At 42.6% G+C, this 22660-nt stretch overlaps 1 protein-coding gene across 1 annotated transcript in view; it reads left to right on the top strand.

Moving 5' to 3' along the window:
* CSMD3 (CUB and Sushi multiple domains 3) overlaps positions 1-22660 on the top strand; it is a 1635173-nt gene that overhangs the window by 1542685 nt on the left and 69828 nt on the right. Inside the window, exon 61 of the mRNA XM_073632169.1 lies at positions 297-470. Coding sequence (XP_073488270.1) covers positions 297-470 — 174 coding nt within the window. The remainder of the gene's footprint in view (positions 1-296; positions 471-22660) is intronic.

The following is a 22660-nucleotide window of genomic DNA, read 5'->3' as shown; positions in this document are numbered from 1 at the left end:
AGTTGCCACATAGGTAACATTTACATTTTGTGTTTTGTTGGATGTAGATATTCGGTTTATAGCATATTAATGTGTTGCAAAATGTTGTAACCCGTTGTAAAAAAAGTCGGAAACTGTCTCTGACAGTAATAAATTGAAATCCATTTGCTTTCTGTGGATTACTACACTCTGCACAGCATCCTTGTACTGCCTTGTTGAGTAAAGCTGCTAATGTGCTTTTGTATGCAGTTGATAGATCCCGTGTAGTCATTCTATTATTAGTGCTCACTGCTACATAAAATTGATTCTGTTTTCAGCTGTTATGTGCCTGAATCCCCCTCAAGTTTCCAACGGGAGGCTGGAAGGAACAAACTTTGATTGGGGATTTAGCATCAGTTACGCCTGCTTTCCGGGTTATGAATTGTCCTTCCCTGCAGTGCTAACCTGTGTTGGCAACGGAACATGGAGCGGAGAGGTTCCACAGTGCTTACGTGAGTTGTTTCCTTTGCTTTTTTTATTATCCTTTTTCTTAAGTGGGATTCAAAAACTTCAATCCAAACCCATATATGCAGTTTTAATCATTTGTTAAGGAAAAAGTGTATATTGAATATATTATTAGATGACTTCCCAGAAACATTTTCATAGCACATTTTATCGCCCGCAGCTAAATTTATAAATTTAGTCAAAGACATCAAAACATTTCCAAGAACGCAAGTTTCCATTCACCAGAACACAAGTTGTTGTGACATGCAAAGACCATCTCCCTTCACACCTGCTCACATTATAAGAGAGATACAACAGCACACTGTCATAACAAATCATGTATTGATCGTCTATTAAGGCCCAATTGAAGTCTCTCTATTTATTACACATAATTTAGTAAGGCTGCATATACAGTATAACATATATCCTTCTGTCTATGCATTTTTACATACTTTTTACACTACCATAGCAAAGGCTCAAATAACCAATGCTAGCAGCTTACTCTCTTGATGGAGAGTCGGACCTTTGCTCTTAGACACAATGCAGTGGCCTGGGTCTCCAATGGTCCCACACTCCCCTATGCACACTGCTCTAATCAACTGCGCTGCTTAGGGAGTGCAAGCATTGCTGATTGGAGCAGTGTGCAGGGCATGTCAGCGAGACCTGGGGTGCTGCATTCTGTGTGCGAGCAGAGGTCTGACTCTCCCTAATGCTGCTAGCACAGATTAAAGAGGTAGTAACCTGCTGTTTTTGTTTTTTTTAACCTGCAAGGCAATGTCATAATGTGCTAGTATGCATCACATACTAGCACATTATGTGGAACTTACCTTAGAAGGAAGCCCTCCAGTGGTGCACTGTCACTGCTTAGGGCGCTCTTCCTTCTGGGTTCACAGACTCAGGCTGTGTGAGTGGCCAGAGCCGCGGTGACGTCACTCCCACACATGGGTGTGGGAGCCGCCATTTATGGCACGTGTATGCTGTTCCTTCAGAGTGCAATGCACTGGTGGCATCACCAGCTGCATGTACAGTAAATATCTCCAGTGCACATTTAGGAGATATATACAGTACCCATGGATAAGCTTTAATATACCTATACCTATAGGTAAAAATCATGCATGGGAGTGTAGTCCCACTTTAATATAAAAACATCAAAAAAACTGCATGATACAGTGCATTAAAAATTGTGTAAAACAAAGAATAAAGAAGTATACTGAAAAATGATATTAATACAGTCCAGTGGCTATAAACTAGTGAAAACGTGAATTCACCACTGTAGTGAGCTTAATAAAGCAAATGTTCATAAATGTGAAGGACTTAGGATCCACTCTTGAGGTGATATTTGAAAAGTGGAAAAAAGTGGCTGACCGTTGAAACACCACAGATAGTATATCTTCCACCAAGGAAATGTAATATGTACTCTTACTGGATGGGGTGGACTTACATGCCAGTGGCAGTGAGTCTATCACACTTAGATTGGCCAAAGCCAGGGAGTCCAATGCTGCACGGGACTTGGATGGAACTGGAACTCAGTTGGAGGTTGATCCAGACGTGGATGGTGGGTGAAAAAAGTGCTCTCACCAGGACAATGAAGTGTGGTCTTCCGGCTCACAGAGTCATCTCCTACACACCGGTACTGCTGTACTAAGTCTCCTCCCCGTCTGCATTGTATATTTTGTTTTTATATATTTCTTTGACTTTGTTTGTTTTAGTGTTAGCAGCTTTGCACATGATTGGTTTAGCGCAGTCATTTCCCAGATTTTTCCACTTTAATATAACCCCTGCTGCAGCATTTAGAAGAAAAAAAAATAGAAAAGCAGTGTATTTATTACTGTAGATGCAGCCTAACTGATTAATAAATATAGAGACTTGAAATGACTTCTTTGGTTGCAACATACACTTTCATTTTAAAACAACAGTAGTGTAATAGCAACACAAACAATAGTTCTTTATAGTTATTTTTGACAATCTAATATAAGCTTACCTAAAAAAAATCATTTTGGGTTGTGAGTGCTGCCTTTCTACTGACCTCTTGGATTCATTGCATGCTTTAAATCTTCTCTTTTGCTGTTTACTTTTAATTGCTAAGGACTACATGTGTCATGGTACATTGCTCCCTGCAAGCTCTGATTGCTTTGCTGACTCCGCCTCCTGAAACTCTCAGCACATCTATTGTTCATAAGGCAGACTCTGTGAAATCTGTGACACAGCAGTGCCTACTCACGGGGCATAGTGAATATGTATATGCATGTCACAGGATTCAAGGAGGTAAATTTGTGGGTATCTTCACAAAGTAGCTTCAAAATCATTCTGATTAATAAGAATAGGCTAGAAATAATTAAATTACAATGCAAATGATTACATGATGTATGATAAATGAATATAAATATATCATATATGATACATATATTTTAAATTTTTCTCCTTTTTTCATGTTACCATTTTTGTTTCCAAGCCCCCATTTTCGCAGCCTAACCACCACTTTACTGTTACAGCTAGTATGACTGGGAAGTCTAATACACAGCAGAGTTAGACCTAGTGTTCTTAGAAATCAGCAATGGTCCGACATTGCTCTTTTTTTTTCCTTAAAATACACATTTGTATGGGGACAGTGGTGATCAGGGCAAACAAATGTGTTATAGAGAAAAGCGCTCATCAGTGATATTGTAGGAAAGGAGCTCTAAGAATTAATGTAAATAATTTAACTAGCGACTGCACTTAAGCAGGCCATACATGGATCGAAATGCAGCCGGTTCAGTAGGGACCCATGAAATTTCGATCCATGTATGGGCACTCTGGTTTTACAGAAGTCAATCTACCAATCAACTCATATATAACCAGCCTGTCAGGTTTTTCCTGATCAATCAGTGCAGTTGTCTATAACCGGTAGCACTGATCATTGTATTCTGACAGTGGGGAAGGCTCCCCGCTGTCAGATCATAATGGCACAGCAGAAGGATTTCCCCATCCACGTCGAATGTGTCGATGGGGGAATCTGATCTTTTTTTTTTGTTCAATCCACTGGTTGAAAGAAAAAAATGAATGTATGGGCTGCCTTAGCAAACAATCCAGTGTCTCTAGTGAAACAAGATGATGAATAGTATCCATGGGAGTTGAAAGAGATAATGACGGCACTTCAACAACTGACCTCTTCTAAATCCAGTTCTGGTATTTGGTTAATCCAATGGTTCAGTTGTTGTAGAAAACATGGATCTTGTGATGGGTTCCTGGGACACTGCTGGTGGTAGCCAAAGGCAAAAAAGACCACAGGACTCTGAAACTGGTCGATGGCTAATAGCCATTCTAGTGCTATTGCATGTGCATCCACTGGAACTATTTCTGGATGTTCTGTTGACTCACTGATCATGAGCTGGTGGCCCAAGCACCTGTCACAAGATCCACATTTTCTACAATACCCAAACCACTAAATATGCCTAATACCAAAAGTGAATCTGCCAGAATGAATTTGGAAGAAGCCGCTTGCTGTAGGGCAGTTATTATAGTGTAAGTACATGAATTTGACTTGGTATCATCCTTTCTAATCCTCTATATGGCAGATCTCAGACTGGGAAAGGAGGAAGCAGCATGAGGAGCCAATCAGTTTTGCTGAAGTGCCCATGTGCTAACAAGAAACATGTTGACAGGAGAAAAGAGTGAAAGAGATATGAACTCATTAGTCTGCCGCTTCTCATTTCACTGTCCAATCATAGACTTGGGGAGGGGGAAGACCTACTGTATTACTCAAAAAAGCCAGGTCTCCAGACTAGCTGTGCTGAGTGGTAGGACTGTATGACTTTCAGGGAAAAAAGTAAAAAAGTAAGGACAAGCTCCCTTATACTGTATGTATTACATATGTGTATTTAGCCGCTTGCTTGGAGTTTGACGTTAAATAAAAATGTATCGAACCAACATACCAAGCACTAAAAATTGCTGAACACTGATAGCAGATGCTGGTTGGAGTGATTTTCAACCTTTCTAGAAAATCAGTCTTTGTAGATTGTGTTTGGGAACAGTTATCCATACAATATTTAAGAGCATGATGTGATTCCAATTTACAATGTACAATATGTCAGGGGTGGTCCGTCCATTAAGGGTGCATGGACGCTGGCCCCCCATCCATGCATCCAGCGCCCATGCAGGATGCTGAATGCATAGATTCCAATGGTGGGGGGGTTTGAAGCAAGTGATTAGAGCCAGAGGCTCTAATAGGCTTCAAAATAGTGTGGGCTCGGGGCACAGAGCATTGCGAACCAAGCCCACCCAGGTGTGTTACAATAGCGAATGGATATTCGCTATTGAAACACTGATCCTACTCCTGGTCAATCAGAAAGCGATTGGCTGAAAGGACAGGTAAACGGATTAGACGCCTAGGAGGAGGAGGGAGAAGACGTACAGCAGAACCCGCCGTGATGCAGAGGAGGAGAAAACCCAATGGAAGCCGCCAGCCGCCGCCCATCACCCGTCCGCAACCTAGATGGAGTAAGTGCGAGGCTAGGTGACTGTTTGACACTGCCCATGGGGGGTTGGGTATTGCGGGTGACCCGACTGACTGACAGTGGGGAGTGGGGGGTGGGGTTGTGCCGCCTGCTGGACAACCGATCCAGGGGGTAGTTGTTTGCCGCCCCCCCAAAAAAAACACCAGCTGCCACTGTGTCACATGTATGATCCTGTCACTGGTGGGATATTACTATAGAGGGCAGAAAAATACTCATCGCTGCTTTGCTGGTAATGGAGATTTTGTAAGGAAGAGATTTATTTATTAAAGGCAAATAGACAATGTACTTTGCAAAGTGCAGTTGCACTCTGCAAGAACAGTTGCTCCAGAGCTTAGTAAATGAGCAGAAGCTTTGCTGACTTCCATCATCCAACAAAAAGTGCTGTTTTTTTTTCCTTGCATGTGCTTGGGTATTCTTTGGAAAGTGAATCTTTACTCACTTACTAAGCTCTGGAGCAACGTGTAGAGTGCAACTGCACTTTGAAAAGTGCACAGCCTATTTGCCTTTAGTAAATCAACTACAATGCCTCTTTCTTCTAGAAGTGATGGCATTACAAAGGTGCCATGGTTCTCTGCTTTCTCCAGCAATCCTGTCTCTGATGAGTTTGATAAGTTTTCATCAGTGACAGGATCACAAGTGTGGTCAGGCTGAACACTCAGAAACTAGTATCAGACCCCCCAAAAAAACATATGGGTTGCATGATTTCCCTATGTCATCAATGCTATATAACCAAACCAGAAGCATAGCTCTGTTTTCAATTTGCCAAATATGGCTGCCAAAATTTACATATATAATTAAAACTACACATAGACACATAACACGAGGGCTGCCCTTATACACTTTTTCCCGTGCTGACATTTGACAGCTGTCAGGGGCTGTCTGCTAACCTCCATTCTCCACTGCATGAAAAGAGGTTACTGGGGGGCACTTAGAATGTCAGCTGGATGCATTTTTGGTCCTCTGATACGTAGAGCTGTGCTGATATGTGATGTGCCCCACAGTGTCCTCCGTTCATCACAGAGGTGCCACTGACAGCTGTCAAAGGAGCGGGAGTACGGCTATAAAATTCTCAGTATTGTAAGGGCACTCCAATGTACAATGATAGGATTATTTATTTACAGTATGCTGCTGAATATTTAGGCTTATCGTGTATAGACACATCATGAAAATTTGTACTTACGCTAGAAAAAAAAAAGTGTTCTTATCATAAATATATAGTGTGTGTGTATATATATATATATATATATATATATATATATATATATATTCTGTGCATGAGGGCAGGTATTACCAATCCAAGTGAATTAAAAAAATCTGTGAGTTCTCAATAAACCACTAAACTATATAAATAAAAGCAACATTTCCTTCTTTTATCAAGCATTTCATCAATACATATGAAGTTTTAGAGCAGGGGTCTCAAACTGGCGGCCCTCCAGCTGTTGCAAAACTACAAGTCCCATGAGGCATTGCAAGGCTGACACAGTTACAAGCATGACTCCCACAGGCAGAGGCATGATGGAACTTGTAGTTTCGCAACAGCTGGAGGGCTGCCAGTTTGAGACCCCTGTTTTAGAGGGTGGACAGCTCCAGCCAAAAAAACTATTACTCTATGCCTAAACAAACAAAATACTATGGTTGGTACATTACAGAGAGGATCATTTATTGCATCTATTAACCTCTTGCCACCCACATAAAACATATATGTTTGGTGGTTAAGAGGGGGGGGGGGGCTTTTTAGCTAATGTTTCTGTGCAGAAAGCTTTTCGTGCTGAGAGTGCACTCCAAATACAGTGACCAAAGATAAATTGCAAAGTGTGGTGCTGCGCTGTTAAAGGTAAAAATGAATGTGAAAAAGTGAAGTAAATAACAATCCTAAAGTTGAAAAAACATATAAAACACTGTCCTGGTCAGTACATAAGCACCTACAGTCTATAAATATGCGGTAAAAGTATCTCACAAAATGATGAATGCACAAATAAGAAAGTAAAAAACAGTCCTAAATTACAGAAAAAAACAAAAGAAATCACTAAGTGCTGATAATGAACATATAAAAAGGCACAACTGAATGAATACTAGATGTAATATATAATATAATAATAATATAAATTATATTATTATATAAATAATAATAAATATATTATAATATAAAAGTCCTGGAATCAGTCCAATATAGATAATATCAAAAGTGATAAATACTTTCAACGTGCAAAAATAAAATAAAGCAAAATCGAACAAGTGTCTCTTCTTTCAGTGCAGTAACACCTCTGTGCTGATTGGACTCTCACCTTACTGCTGTAAGGTAGCAGCATATGTGAATGATCTTGGTGAAGTTCTAATGGCTTCATTTGACCCTCCTATGATTAGCCCGGCTGGTGGCTCTCTCAAGCCAAAAGTAGCTCCCTAGTGGATGTTGGCTCTTTTAGGATAATCTTGTGGTCTGGGGGTCCTACCCAGACTTACCCGTATGATATATAGAAGAAAAGTATTCCTAAATAGTGTAGTAACGTTTTTGTAGATTTATTAGATAAAAAACAGCTTGCTTTTACTCACATTGACACAAGCAACATACAGCATACAATCCACGAGTGGCGAGCTCGTATTCCCGCGTCACTTCCAGTGTGCCTGTCAATCAATCCTGATGCGTATCGTTGCATCCACATGACTTCATCAGGGAATACCCTGATGAAGTCATGTGGACATGACAATACTTATGTACTGACCAGGACAGTTTTATAAGTTTATTTACATTTAGGATTGTTATTTACTTCACTCTTTCACATTAATTTTTACCTTTAACAGCGCAGCACCACACATTTATTTTACAATTACAATTTTAACCATTTATTTTACATTCCATTGGCTATGGATTTAGCTTATCTCTAGGTCTGTGGCAGTTAGTTATTTACTAACCTATAGCGATAGAGCTTGAGCACTACTTTATATTTTTCCAGTGACTAAAGATAGCTCCTGGTCTGTAGCAATGATCTAGAGCCTGCCAGAATGGCTCTCGATCATGTGACCATTGTGACAGCCATTCACAATGGTTATGTAATCGAATAGTCCTTTCCACCACACCCCCGAGCTTAAAGAACTTGTTACAGCCAATCACAATGGTCATGTAGTCAGACAGTCCTCCCCTTGAGCTTAAAGTGATTCTAAAGGCAGAAGGTTTTTTATCATAATGCATTTTATGTATTTAGATAAAACACCTTCTGTATGCAGCAGCCCCCTTTAGCTCCCCCTTCTACTTACCTGAGCCCCATCTCAATCCAGCGATGTTGTACAAGAGCCTCAGTCGGCTGGGACTCTATCTCCTCATTGGCTAAGACAGCAGCAGGGTGTCATTGGCTCCCGCTGCTGTCAATTTAAGTCAGTGAGCCAATGAAGAAAGAGAGGGGATGGGGCTGAGCCCCAGGCTCCGTGTCTGAATGGACACACAGAGCAGCAGTTTGGCTCTGGTGCCCCCATAGCAAGCTGCTTGCTATGGGGCACTCAGCAGGAGCTAGGGTCAAGGAATACTGGCAAGGGACCTGAGAAGAGGAGGATCTGGGCTGCTCTGTGCAAAAACACTGCACAGAGCAGATACGTATAACAGGTTTGTTATTTTTAAATAAAAAAATGACTTTAGTATCACTTTAAAGACCTTGGTTAAGGAATGCCCGGCCTGACCAGGAAGAGGCTGAACAATAATTCACCAACTTCAGGCATCCTTACACTTTTAATCAATGGGGATAGGGATGAATGGGGTGTATTTGTGCTAAGAGGGGAAATGTTGGGGGAAGAGGAGGATTTGTGTTGGGGGGAAGGATTTGGAGTGGGTGGAGAGGATTTATACTCAGAGGCAGGGCTATATTTAATATTGATTGGACCCTTGGGCCCACCCGACTTCACTCATCAACTATTTGCAGGCAGCATGGGCTCAAGGGGCATCTACTTTGGGTCTCACAACAATGACTGGGCCTGGGGCAGCTGCCCCTTTTGCCCTGCATTAAAGATGGCCCTGCTCGAAGGGGAAATGTGAGGGCTAGAGGAATTGTGCAAGGAGGAGGGATTTTTTTTGGGGGATGTTTGTGATCGGGGAGATTTGAAGAGAGAGAGGATTTGAGCTGGGAGGGGCAAATATTTGTGCTAGGAGGGGGCATTTCAGCAGGGGAGCGGATTTGTCCTGGGAAGAGGGGGAATTTATGCTTAGGGGGTAAGAATGCTGACACGTAATGTTCATATATCTTGGGGGGGGGCACAGTTTTGGAATGTTCGACCTGAGCTCTAGTTGACCTTGTCCCGGTGCTAGGTGCACCATACACCTCACAATCAGCAGACTGTCAGAGTCAATCACAAGCTGAAACATGTAGTGGTTGTACAAAGATGGATGTTTTGCCAAGCAGTAGGGCTGTATGCATTCAAGGATGAATGCCCAGGATGGAAAAATCCCTGGGTTCAGGGCATATTTCCTTAAATGTATACAACCCTAAACTCAAGTAGCACTCGTAACAGCATAGTTCAGCCTGTCATTGATTTTGATAGGCTGTTAGATACAGCTTGTATGCTACCCCTGTGCCTCCCTTGCATCCAGAAAACCCTATGTTTTTATGCTGTACAGGATAGAAAGCCCACATGAGCCCTAATACGAGCAATAAATTGTTCACTTTGTGCTGTAATCCTGTTGTTAATTTTATATATATATATATATATATATATATATATATATATATATATATATATATATACATACAGTATCTCACAAAAGTGAGTACACCCATCACATTTTTCTAAATATTTTATTATATCATTTCATGTGACAACACTGAAGAAATGACACTTTGCTACAATGTAAAGTAGTGAGTGTACAGCTTGTATAACAGTGTAAATTTGCTGTCCCCTCAAAATAACTCAACACACAGCCATTAATGTCTAAACCACTGGCAACAAAAGTGAGTACAACCCTAAGTAAAAATGTACAAACTAGGCCCAATTAGCCATTTTGCCTCCCTTGTGTCATGTGACTCGTTAGTGTTACAAGGTCTCAGGTGTGAATGGGGAGCAGGTGTGTTAAATTTGATGTTATCACTCTCACTCTCTCATAATGGTCACTGGAAGTTCAACATGGCACCTCATGGCAAAGAACTCTCTGAGGATCTGAAAATAAGAATTGCTGCTCTACATAAAGATGTCCTAGGCTATAAGAAGATTGCCTGAAAGAAGTTCCCGAAACTGAGCTGCAGCACAATGACCAAGATCATACAGTGATTTAACAGGACAGGTTCCACTCAGAACAGGCCTCGCTATGGGCGACCAAAGAGGTTGAGTGCACATGCTCAGCGTCATATCCAGAGGTTGTCTTTGGGAAATAGACGTATGAGTGCTGCCAGCTTTGCTGCAGAGGTTGAAAGGGTGGGGGGTCAGCCTGTCAGTGCTCAGACCATACGCTGCACACTGCATCAAATTGGTCTGCATGGCTATTGTCCCAGAAAGAAGCCTCTTCTAAAGACGATGCACAAGAAAGCCTGCAAACAGTTTGCTGAAAACAAGCAGACTAAAGACATGGATTAGTGGAACCATGTCCTGTGGTTTGATAAGACCAAGATAAACTTATTTGGTTCAGATGATGTGTCGTGTGTTTGGCGGCAACCAGGTGAGGAGTACAAAGACAAGTGTGTCTTGCCTACAGTCAAGCATGGCGGTGGGAGTGTCACGGTCTGGGGCTGAATGAGTGCTGCCGGCACTGTGGAGCTGCAGTTCATTGAGGGAACCATGAATGCCAACATGTACTGTGACATACTGAGGCAGAGCATGATCCCCTCTCTTGGGAGACTGGACCGCAGGGCAGTATTCCAACATAACGACCCCAAACACACCTCCAAGACAACCACTGCCTTCCTAAAGAAGCTGAGGGTAAAGGTGATGGACTGGCCAAGCATGTCTCCAGACCTAAACCCTATTGAGCATCTGTGGGGCATCCTCAAATGGAAGATGGTGGGGCGCAAGGTCTCTAACATCCACCAGCTCCATCATGTCATCATGGAGGAGTGGAAGAGGACACCAGTGGCAACCTGTGAAGCTCTGGTGAACTCCATGCCCTAAAGGGTTAAGGCAGTGCTGGAAAATAATGGTGGCCAAACTATATTGACACTTTGGGCCCGATTTGGACATTTTCACTTAGGGGTGTACTCACTTTTGTTGCCAGTGGTTTAGATGTTAATGGCTGTGTGTTGAGTTATTTAGAGGGAACAACAAATTTACACTGTTATATAAGATGTAAACTCACTACTTTACATTGTAGCAAAGTGTCATTTCTTCAGTGTTGTCACATAAAAAGATATAATAAAATATTTACAAAAATGTGGGGGATGTACTCACTTTTGTGAGATGCTGTATATAAAATGATATACAGTATATACAAACATACGCCCAATTTATAATTGCACTATATGTACAGACCATGAACAGTCTATTTTTCCTTTTAGTATATACTTTGCTCTAGAAATAATGAACATTGTATCAGTGAGATAGTAGAATTATAAATGAGCCACTAAACACATCCATAAATAAAATAGCCCCATGAACTATTTAAAAATAACTATGTATTGTGTACTATTCAGTCTTTGTTAGCTGTGATGTATTTCATGGCTACTGCCATCACACCCAACAGTTGTTAATTTATTGGATTACCCCTATGGCTTCTGTTTGAAAATAACAGTATTATATGGTAACAAAAGCCTTTTGTTCTTTCAAGATAGAAAAAATGGTAATGTTGAGGTGTAGCATGCTATGCTTTGTTGCTAGGGTATGTTTTTTTTCAGACACTCTATGAAGTTTTCCATAGAAAGCAGCAATAGTAAAATGCAATGTATTGTCTATTTAGTCGCTTATTATTACATCCTAGGAAATGTGCTTACAGTCATACCAAACCCCTAATAGTATTCTTCTGTCTCTCTTCCACATCCCTGTTCTCCAAGCAAATCTCCAGGGAGAAAAAAAAACAAATCATTGCAATAATTTATATTTTAAAAACATATATTTTTAATCCAGCTGCTTTAATTTCAGCCTTCTATAATCCTCTGTACAGATGCACCAGGAAGAGGGACTAGAAGCAAATCATGCTGTGCTGCAGCACATAAGTGCTTGCAAAACATACTGACAGGAGGAAAGAGCAGAGGGATGATTTCAGCAGTGTGCTGCTTCTCCTGCATTGTCCAATCAGGGAGCTGTCAGAATATCCAGGTCCTGCTGTAGTGATATAGATGAAGTAGATTTGGCTAAACTCCAATGATGAGGAGTAGACGGTGGGTGGTGTTGACAACACTGCCTGCAAACCCCCAGATGAACCTGTATCTTCCCTATACTTTACAGCATAATAGGAGCCCCTAAACCTAGAATAGATTCAAATACTTAGTAGGAAGTTAGTGCTTGGCTTCACTCATCCTATCATCTAAGCCTCACCATAAGGCTGCCTTCCTACCTGAGGTTAGCAGAAACCCTTGCAGTATGTTTCTGCCCACGTTCCTGTGTTGCGCTTTCAGTGCCAATATGTCTTAATAGCGCCACAAATGCAAGTAGCAGTCATGCATTTTGTGGAGTGTTTTCCATGCAAGAAAACTTGCAAAAATGCGTGTGGCCAAACGCACATGGCTCGGTGCCAAAAATTGGTAGTTGAGCTATTTTGGCTCATTTGCCACGAGACAGGCAGTCGTGTGAAAAACATGCCAAAAACATGCAATGCGTTGCAATGTTCAGGTCTGAAAGCAGCCTAAATGTAAAGATGTAAGGGGTAGCTTATGTGATCAATAAAAGTCAGAAATAGGGGCGGGGCCAAGTACATATTAAGGCACAATGAAGTTAAGGGTTTCCTTGGAATTAAAAAAGAAAAAACTAAGGAGATGTGTAGCCAATTCTGGGTATTTACATTAGCTTACTGATTCCAGTTAATGTTCCTACACATACGTGCTTGCACATTATATATAAACCACAAGTTTGAAGAGGAATTCCAAATATGGATATATTATACAAAGTTTGGCTGGCCATACACTATACAATTTTCTTGTCCATTATTCCTTTCCTTTCAATCAGGCAGGCCCTTGCACTGCATAGTTGAAGGTAAATCTAAAGGAAATTGAATAAGAAAATTGTATAGTGTATGGCCAGCCTAATGTTGTTCTGGTTTGGACTAATGTAACCATGCATATTCAATACCTGGCTGATGCCCCTGAAAGCTGGAAAGCACTGAAGTAGATACCACTACTCTAGTAATCTCCACTTGCTTCTGGGTCCCATGCCGAGCAGGTGCTCTGCTGCTTTTTGAACATAGAAGCTTGGCTGCTCAACATGGGCAGCAGTCAGAGAATGTTTTTCATTTTCTGAATGAATGCAAATTGTTCTCTGAATGGATGAGGTGGAAAGGTAGGGCAGTGATGCCACACTCTCCACCTTGTCCAATCAGAGAATGCTTTGCATTCATTTATTTAGAAAATGCAAAGCATTCTATGAGTGGAGTCCATGCCGAGCCGCCAACTTTCTGTGTTCAGAATGCAGCAGGCCATTGGACTCAGATGCAAATGGAGATCACTGGAGTATTGTCTACTTCAGCGCTTTCCACTTTCCAGGGCCATCAGCCAGGTATGGTATATGCTGAGTCATATTGGTCCAAGCTGGACTGATGTAACTATGTATAAAATATTTTGATATGGAATTCTTCAGAGAAGCTCCAGGCTCCCCCCCCCCCCAAAAAAAAAAATCAAGTCAGCAGCTTCAAATACTGTAGCTGCTGATTTTTAATATAAGGACACCTACCTGGCCAGGGATCCAGTGATGTCCTCACCCGAGCCAATTCTTCAATCGGTTTCAAGTGCAGAAGCCGCCATCTCAAGTAAGGGCTTTGCAGCTTCACTGCCGGGTTACCATTGCGCAAATGCAAGCTGTGCTGTGCCTTGTGAATGGCCCCGAAGTCTTCTGAGACCTGTAATGGGGGGACGATCTTCCAGCTCAGCTCGTCGAGCCGCATCTGACAGGAAGTGGCAGTGGGTACCTGTTAAAACCCCCCTCCCCCCCTGAAAAAATGCCAAATGTGGCAGTGGAGGGGGTGAGGATGCAAAAACAAGAAGAACTTCCCCTTTTGCGTGAAATTCTGCTTTAACTTATTTAAATTAGTTTACAGCAGCCCAGAAGTGAAATTTTGATCTGAGATAACAAGCAGAAACAATTTTTAGATTATGTACAATTTTTACATCATTATTTGGATAATCAGTTGTCTATCATATTCTGCCATTTTGCCAGAAGAATATTTTGTGCTTATCACTGTGGCTTTTTTTTTTCAGTGGACCATTACTATTTCTGATACATACAGAAAATAAAAGTGCAATTTGTATCTACAAGAAAATATAAAAATCAATAGGAATGAAATTGTCATTTGTTGCTTTGTATCCAGTAACAATAATTTGCACAGTGTGTTTTTCAGCTGTAAAATTCAAATTGTAAAATATAATACAAATACAATATCTGGAGCTGGAGAGCTCAGTTCAATAATATTCTTTATTTGTGAATAGAAGTGAATGGGTCACCATTAATATTGTTACAGATACATTTCGCCTTGTCCTCTTAATGCTTACTCTTCCTCCCATAGAGGGGAAAATGGCATTGTTATAGAAGTACAAACAAGACTGCTATAAGGGTCATTACACCCAAAATCAATAACTACGTCAAGTCAGGATAAGGAAGGGACTAGTACAGTACTATAGGGCAGGGATGTGCAGTCAGGGGAGGCAGGTGAGGCAAAGCCATGAACAGTAACAAAAAAAAATCTTTGAGGGTCATAGTTCGGCGACCTGAGATCCCAAATTTCAAATTTGGGGGGGGGGGGCAGGCAGCCTAATGCCCCGTACACACGGTCGGACTTTGTTCTTCCGACGGATGTTGGCTCAAACTTGTTTTGCCTACACACGGTCGCACAAAGTTGTCGGAATTTCCGATCGCCAACAACGCGGTGACGTACACCACGTACGACGAGACTAGAAAAGGCCGGTTCAGAACCAAGCGCGGCACCCTTTGGGCTCCTTTTGCTAATCTCGTGTTAGTAAAAGTTTGGTGAGAGACGATTCGCGCTTTTTCAGACTCGTGGCTTTCAGATCGTTTTCTGCCGTTCAGTTTGTGCTTGTGGGTTTGTATCTGCTCTTCAGTGCGTGCAGCAAGTTCCGCGTGACTTTAGGTAGTCATTGTATTCTTGTTCGTTCGTTACTGGTTTTCAGGTCGCTCTTCACAGGCCTTGCTGTTCTTCAGTGCGTTCTGTTACTTCGTTCTGAGCAGCCGACCGTTTTCTAGCCATGTTTCGTATGCGTACTCCTCGTAGAGTTCGTGCTGTGCGGGGGCTTGGTGTTGGGGTCCTGACCTTGACACAAGTCCAGTCCATGAACAGGGTGGGGAGGAGTTCATGGACCAAGAATTGGTTGCTTCAGCGTGACCAGTTCTGTCATATGCCTTTGCTCCGTGAGATCCGTGAGAATAATCCTGATGATTTCAGGAACTTTCTCAGGATGACGGACCCCGTATTTCACCGTTTGTTGGCTTCGCTGACCCCTTATATTAGCAGGCAGGATACCTGCATGAGGCAAGCCATCACTCCGGAGCAGAGGTTGGTTGCTACCTTGCGGTATTTGGCCACAGGGAGAAGTCTGCAGGACTTGAAGTTCTCGACAGGCATCTCCCCCCAGGCTCTGGGGATCATTATCCCAGAGACCTGTTCTGCCATCATCCAGGTCCTACAGAAGGAGTATATGAAGGTAAGATTTTTATCCTTTTATATCCCATTTTATTGTATTTAATGTTTGATAATATATTGTATTTCTTTCCTCATTCCCTAATTACCATGATTGGAATATGCTGTCAATGTCCCCTTTGTTCTCATGCATGCAGGATTTTTATGTAATTATTATTTTAGGTCCTTCATACATATTTGCCCTTCAATAACCTCTCCAGCATGGTGTCTCCTGCCCTATATTCACCTCATGTAGTCACTTAACAATGTATTTTATCAGCTCCATAGTAGTGCTTTACCCCAAACACCCCCTAAAATGTTTGGAAATGTTATTTTTGATTTAAATTCAGGCAGAGTGCCAGAGGCTTTTTTTTGTGGTGTCCCCAAATTTTTAGTAACCCTCCCTCCCCCAACTGCTAAGTCAGCTGATCCCAATTCTCTATCCTCAATCATCTATCTGCTGACTTTGCCAAACCCATACACACTATACCCATCTCTTTACTGGTCAGATTTATGGATGAATTCCCCAAAGCATGTAGTGCAAGGGCCTGCCTGTATACTTTCCAATGGTACTGTTTAAAGTTTTTGTATCCTATTATTATCTTGATAGGTAATAGCAGAATGTCCAAATGTCCTGAAATGTGTACAGTGTGTATTTATATCTTTGTATTATGACACTTCTTACCTGTCCAGTGGGCTGCCAATAGTGTAACTAAGGAGGGGCTGTTCCAAGTAATACCCTGTATTTAGGCATTCATCTCTTAATGAAGTGAAGAGGGTTACCTGTCCAAGAGTCCCCCCCCCTATAATGTTAGAAATGGCCCATGAGAGGGGGGGAGGGGGAATATGATATGTGTACCTTATACTTTGGCCTTGTTAAATTCCCCTTATTAAATGCTATCTGGAGGTTGCCCCATAATGTTTGTGTATAATCTGCTTGCCAGGTTTCTGTGAAAAAATAGTAATGTTTATTGTTTTTTCCTCAACAGTTTCCTTCCACGCCACAGGAATGGCAGACTGTGGCCTCCCACTTTGCCCAGTGGTGGGACTTTCCTAACTGCGGAGGGGCAATTGATGGGAAACACGTCCACATCGTCCCACCACCCAACTCGGGGTTGTACTATTTCAACTATAAGGGGTTCAATAGTATAGTGATGTTGGCGGTGGTGTCGGCTAATTACGACTTCTTGTATGTGGACGTGGGGAAGAATGGCCGGATGTCTGATGGTGGAGTGATCGCCCAGACGGAGTTCTACAGGCGTCTCCAGAATGGCAGCTTGGACTTGCCACCTCCAGAGGACAATGTTGAAGGTCTCCCATTTGTGTTCGTCGCTGATGAAGCGTTTGCGCTGGGGGACCACCTGATGCGGCCATTCCCGATGAGGACCCTCACCCCGGAACAGAGGGTTTTTAATTACCGGCTGGCCAGAGCACGAAGAGTGGTGGAGAACACATTTGGAATCCTGGCCAGCCGGTTCCGATTATTTATGACACCCATCCATATGGCGGAGTATAAACTGAACCATATTATACTTTCCTGCTGTGTTCTCCATAATTTTCTACAAAAACATTCAGCCAACTATGCTGGCTCAGTTGGGCCTGAGGCCGGAATCCCAAATACATCCACAATGACGGCACTTGAAAGCGGCCGTCCTGGCTTGCCCTCCCTGAATGCCCGTGATGTCCGGTTACGATACCTGGAGTTCTTTGCGGGTAGGGGGGCTATCAATATGCCAGACAATATGTGACACCTTTTTCAAATAAAAAACAACCCAAAGAAATTATTGGTGGACATTTACTGCTTGTGTTTGTTTTAGCTGACCCTGACAGAAATGTGTTGAGTGCAGAAAATGTCGTGATTGTGTAACCTTATAGAAAACAGTGTTGGCTGATACTTCCTAAATGCAAAAACACATTTCACTACAAGTGCACTTGCAACTGCACTGAGCCTGCACTTGTAGTGCAAAGAGGATTTGCCCTTAGGAAATAACCCCCATTTGTGCATAAAACAACAATTACATCACCCCAAAAGTGTTGTAGTGTTGAGACAATAATCCACACATTCTTGAGTAAGGCACTTTTTTATACCTGCACAATCACATGCGCATTTACCAAAGGTTTTTAAAACAAACCAACATGTTTGTTGTATAACAATGTTTGCAGTAGCATTATCAAAAATCGAAATATCCATTTCAGATAAAACAGGCCTGTGTAAAACCAACAAGAAAGCCAAAAAACTTGAACTTACAAAGTTCACACATGGTAAAGCCTGAAGGCTAGATCAGACATCAGTATTTAGGAACTGGGTTTGATCTAGCGTTCAGATGGGGGGAAATCACCCCTTGAAAAGCCAAATTTGGAAGATGCACACCAATTTACGAATGTCAACATGTGCTATCTGCCATCAGGGGGGATCAAGGGACGTGTTTTGGGGGAGCAAGCCTTTCCTCAATGCGACTTTATAATTGAGGAAGGTGTTGCACCCCCAAAACGCGTCCATTGATCTCCCGTGATGGCAGATAGCACATGTTGGCACACTGTGTGCATCCTCCAAATTTGGCTTTTCTAAACATTTTAAAAAATTTTGAAAGATTGGACCACATTAATAAAACAGGTGATTTTGTGGGGTTTAAATTCGCCCCAAAACATCAATGATGTTATTATTTTTTTTAATAACATCATTGATTTGGTTCTGGATGTTATGCAATTGGAGATTACACCCTATGATCTCCCCGATAAGTATCTGGGCACTTTCTGAAGTAAAGCGTTCAGGATCCCTCACATCACGATCACCTAAAAAGAGATAAAGAACAAAAAAACAGGTCTCAAAAATCTGCCACCATCCATCTCTTTTACCTGAGCCTGTGGTCGCAGACACTCACCTGTTGTGGTGCCAATCTCCACCACGTCTTCTTCTTCCTCCTGCTCTTCTTCTTCGTTTGGGGGTATTTCACCTTCTTCCATAGGTGGGGGGTCTGTGGTCTCCTCGGATGAGGGCTGTCCTCCGAGTCTTTTCTCCCCTATGTAAAACAAAAATGGTATAATTAGCACACAGATATTTGATGGCAGAACTAGAAATAGGAAACATTGCTCGGAAGTGGGGTACAAATGTCTATTTTAGCCGAGTTCCAAGATGTATATTTTTTTTATTGCCCTTTGTCAAGCTGCAATACTTTACATGTTTGGTACAAGCTTCACAGATGGAGACCCCCCTATAGTATACACTGGAGCACCTGTGTGCCCCCCCCCTAATAAAAATGGTATTCTTGTGTCCCACACTAGTGCTCCAGTGTCCAGATGTGAAAACAGCTGCTCAGTGTCCTCTCCTTACACACAATCTAGTTGTCATTTCATTCTAGTAACAAACCCATCTACACAAACTAATCTTTGGCATCCAAGTAGGCCCAAAAAAATGTGTGAAAATGCATATGGCCTAAACAATGGTGTTCTAGAGGCCGAAATAAAAATGTTTGATACGAACGAATAATGGGCCCATGAACATTAAAGTTGCCCTTTTAAACGTTACAATTAATAAAAGCATATAAAGACAGAAAGAATAGGAACACAGCACAACTACTTACTTTTTTGCAGCACTCTCCGGATCTTTCGGTACTGCTCTGGCTCTCTCAACTTCAGGTCCGACCACCGCTTCCTGAGCTGATCTTTAGACCTTCGTACCCCGAAATTCCTCTCCAGACTCCGGACCACTTTACCAATGATTTTGGCCTTTCGGATGTTGGGGTTGGGGTAAGGCCCATATTTTCCGTCATAGTCGGACTTCCTCATGATGTGTACCATCTCCAACATCTCCCCAAACGACATATTTGTGGCCTTAAAACGTCTCCTTCTGGATCGGGACGTGCCTGGATCCGGCCTTTCTTCCTCCTCCTCCTCATTGCTACAATTAGCCCGCACCTGCTGTAACTCCGCCATGTGCTCTTCACCCACTGCGCCGAACGAAAAGGGGCGGGGAATACACTAGAAAGAACGTCAGGGGCGGGCGGAGTTACACGCATGCGCAGTGTGTATAAAGCGTAACACGCGTGCGTATTACGTACGATCTGTGAGCGGAGGAAGGAGCATTGGACACGCCGATCGTAAGAACGAAGGTAAGAGACAAACTTGTGCCTATACAGCTTCTAGATTGAGGCCTATATTGTAACAAGATTAGGAGAGTTTGGTGTGACATTAGGCTTTGTCTTGTGTTGTGTCTTGCAGTGAACATGGATATCTTAATGAGAGATACTGACTTCATGTCACTATTCATTGATATGCTAAGGGAGCTGCCATGTCTGTGGGAGATTACCCACCCCCATTTCAAGAACCAAGCAAAGAGGAAGGCAGCACTGGAGCAATTGTGTGAAATTGTGAAGCAGGTGATCCCCACGGCAGACATCACCTATTTAAAGATCTTCATTGGTGGCCTGAGGAGCACATATCTAAGGGAGCGCAAGAAAGTCCTGGATTCACAGAGATCCGGAGCAGCAGATGACATCTATGTCCCCAGGATGTTGTACTACGACAGGCTGCACTTTCTGGCAGGCCAGACTGAACCCAGGCCATCCCTCTCCAGTCTTCCTTCCACGCTTCCTTCCCCCCTGGCTGAGGCTTCTGACGCCCAACCTGGGCCTTCCAGGCCACATGTGGAGGAGCCCAGCTTGAGCCAGGTATAGCATTCCTCGAAATATTGCTGGTTGTCCAATCAATGATGTTAACTAGATGTTAGTTGGGAGTACTAATTTAGGATTGTGATTGATGATGCAAAAACTAAAACCATGTCCCTTTTTCATACACAGGGAAGTCTCAGCCAGGAGGTGGCCGGGCCGAGCCGGCTGGCTGATATCAAGGTCCCTCCCCTACACCTGAAAACAGAAAGTGGCAGTAGGAGGAGTGACCTAGAGGTGGCGGCTATCAGATTCTTTTGGAGGGCTACAGAGGTCCTGGGAGCACCACACACCAGGCAGGACAACATTGCTGCCTTCATAGCATATAAAATGCAGAGGATGGAGGAGGGCCAAAAAGCCTTGTGTCAGGCCCTCATATCACAGGCTCTGGAGAAAGGTGTGAGGGGCCAAATTACACCTTACACACAGCTTTGGGATGGTCCTCCTCCTCCTCCTGCAGGTCCTCCTCCTCCTCCTCCCTCTCCTCCAGGTCCTCCCAGTCCTCCTCCAGGTCCCCCCAGTCCTCCTCCTCCTCCTCCTCCTCCAGGTCCTACTCCTCCTCCTGCCACATCTCCACCTGCACAGCCACAGCCCGGAAGGAAGCGTGAAAGGAAGACCAGAGAGTGATTGCCCTGGATCCAGTCTGGTCGGCCAAAAGATGCAGCCTCTTGTGGTACCACAGCCTGGGGACACAGATGTCATCTGCTGCTATCCGAGTCTCTGTGAATCCCGGACCAGACTGCCCTCCCTTACATATGGACTCCTCAGGCCACCAGTTTTGATGTTTAAGAATTGATGTCTGCCGTGGGGGTCCCAGGCTTCGCTAATTTCTCATGTTGATCCAGTGTTGCCTTCCTCTTTGTTTGGTTCTGATCCCTTAATAAAGGATTTTTGTTTTGAATTATACTCTCCTATGTGTTTTACTTCAAAAATGACAGTTGGTTTGTGAGGATTCAGGTACATTTCAAATATACAATGTGAAATGAACAAGGGACACCAATAACAAACAATCTCCTGGAGATTAAATAATAAAAGATATCAATGGTGTTGGGGTAACTTGACACACAAAACACACACAAAAATATTCTGGAGTAAAAATAAAAATAACATTGAACAAAGATCAGCCTTGGAAAAAATCCAAACATTTAAAAAAAAAAAGGCTTAAAAACAAAAAAAAAAAAACCTAAAAAATATAAAACTGTCAGATGTGACAACTAATAACAATATATTGAGGGAATCCCACTAAAAAAACACAAATAAAAGTTTGTGAGAAGTCTGTGTGAATATGAGCAGCAAAACTACTTAATTCTTGTCACATTATAAAGAAGAAGAGAGTGCGCTGTATTAAACCATTTTTTACATTGCAGCGTGACGAAAGTGCTGTATCCATTGCGAACGCTAAGTTTACCAGAACGAGCTGTCCCGTGTCGGAATTTCTTCTGAGCATGCGTGGCACTTTGTGCGTCGGAACAGGCCACACGCGGTCGGAATTGACGCGATCGGATTTTGTTGTCGGAAAATTTTATCTCCTGCTGTCCAACTTTGTGTGTCGGAAAATCCGATGGAAAATGTCCGATGGCGCCCACACACGGTCGGAATTTCCGACAACACACTCCGATCGGACATTGTCCATCGGAAAATCCGACCGTGTGTACGGGGCATAAGTCCTACCATACCACTGGTAAAAATTTGGCCTATGGTTCCTGGAGATACGGGGCTCCTTGCACAGCCTGTCGAAAACTACATACAGAGCGGCCAGTTTAAATACAAGCTGGTACACTCTGTTTGCAGCAGACTGAGAGGATGAGCTTGCAGTGCCTCTCCTCACTTCTTGTCAGAAGCACCAAGCTCAATGGACAGCTTGGAGTCTTGGACCAATGGTAAAGTACCATTAGCCCCAGCTGTCCAATAAAAATGCTGCAGTGAAGGCACGCCTCTCACTGCAGTGTCATAGAAGGGGCATGTGTCTAAAAGACAAATGCTCCCTTCCAGCCCAGCCCTCTTAACTAAAAGTAAAAAACATAGGTTTATGGGTATAAGATTTACCCACAATCCCATGTTTTTCTCACACGGTTAAGAGGGAGAATGAGAATCTGCTGCTGTTGAAAAAGTACTGTTCTATTCAAGCTAAATCATATATTATTATGCTATATGTTATAAGATAATAATTCATTATTTATCTATTTACTGTGAAATTGCTGGTTTGAAGTTATAACTTCAAATTTCAGTGATTTGCAGACATGTGCAGGATGAAAAAATTCGTTTAGTTTAGTTTCGTTTCGATTCGTTATTTAACT

This window comes from Aquarana catesbeiana, linkage group LG05, assembly GCF_042186555.1.
Source record: "Aquarana catesbeiana isolate 2022-GZ linkage group LG05, ASM4218655v1, whole genome shotgun sequence".
Taxonomy (NCBI): Eukaryota; Metazoa; Chordata; class Amphibia; order Anura; family Ranidae; genus Aquarana; species Aquarana catesbeiana.
The sequence above is the reverse complement of the archived record's forward strand: the minus strand, read 5'-3'. Positions and strand labels throughout refer to the sequence as shown.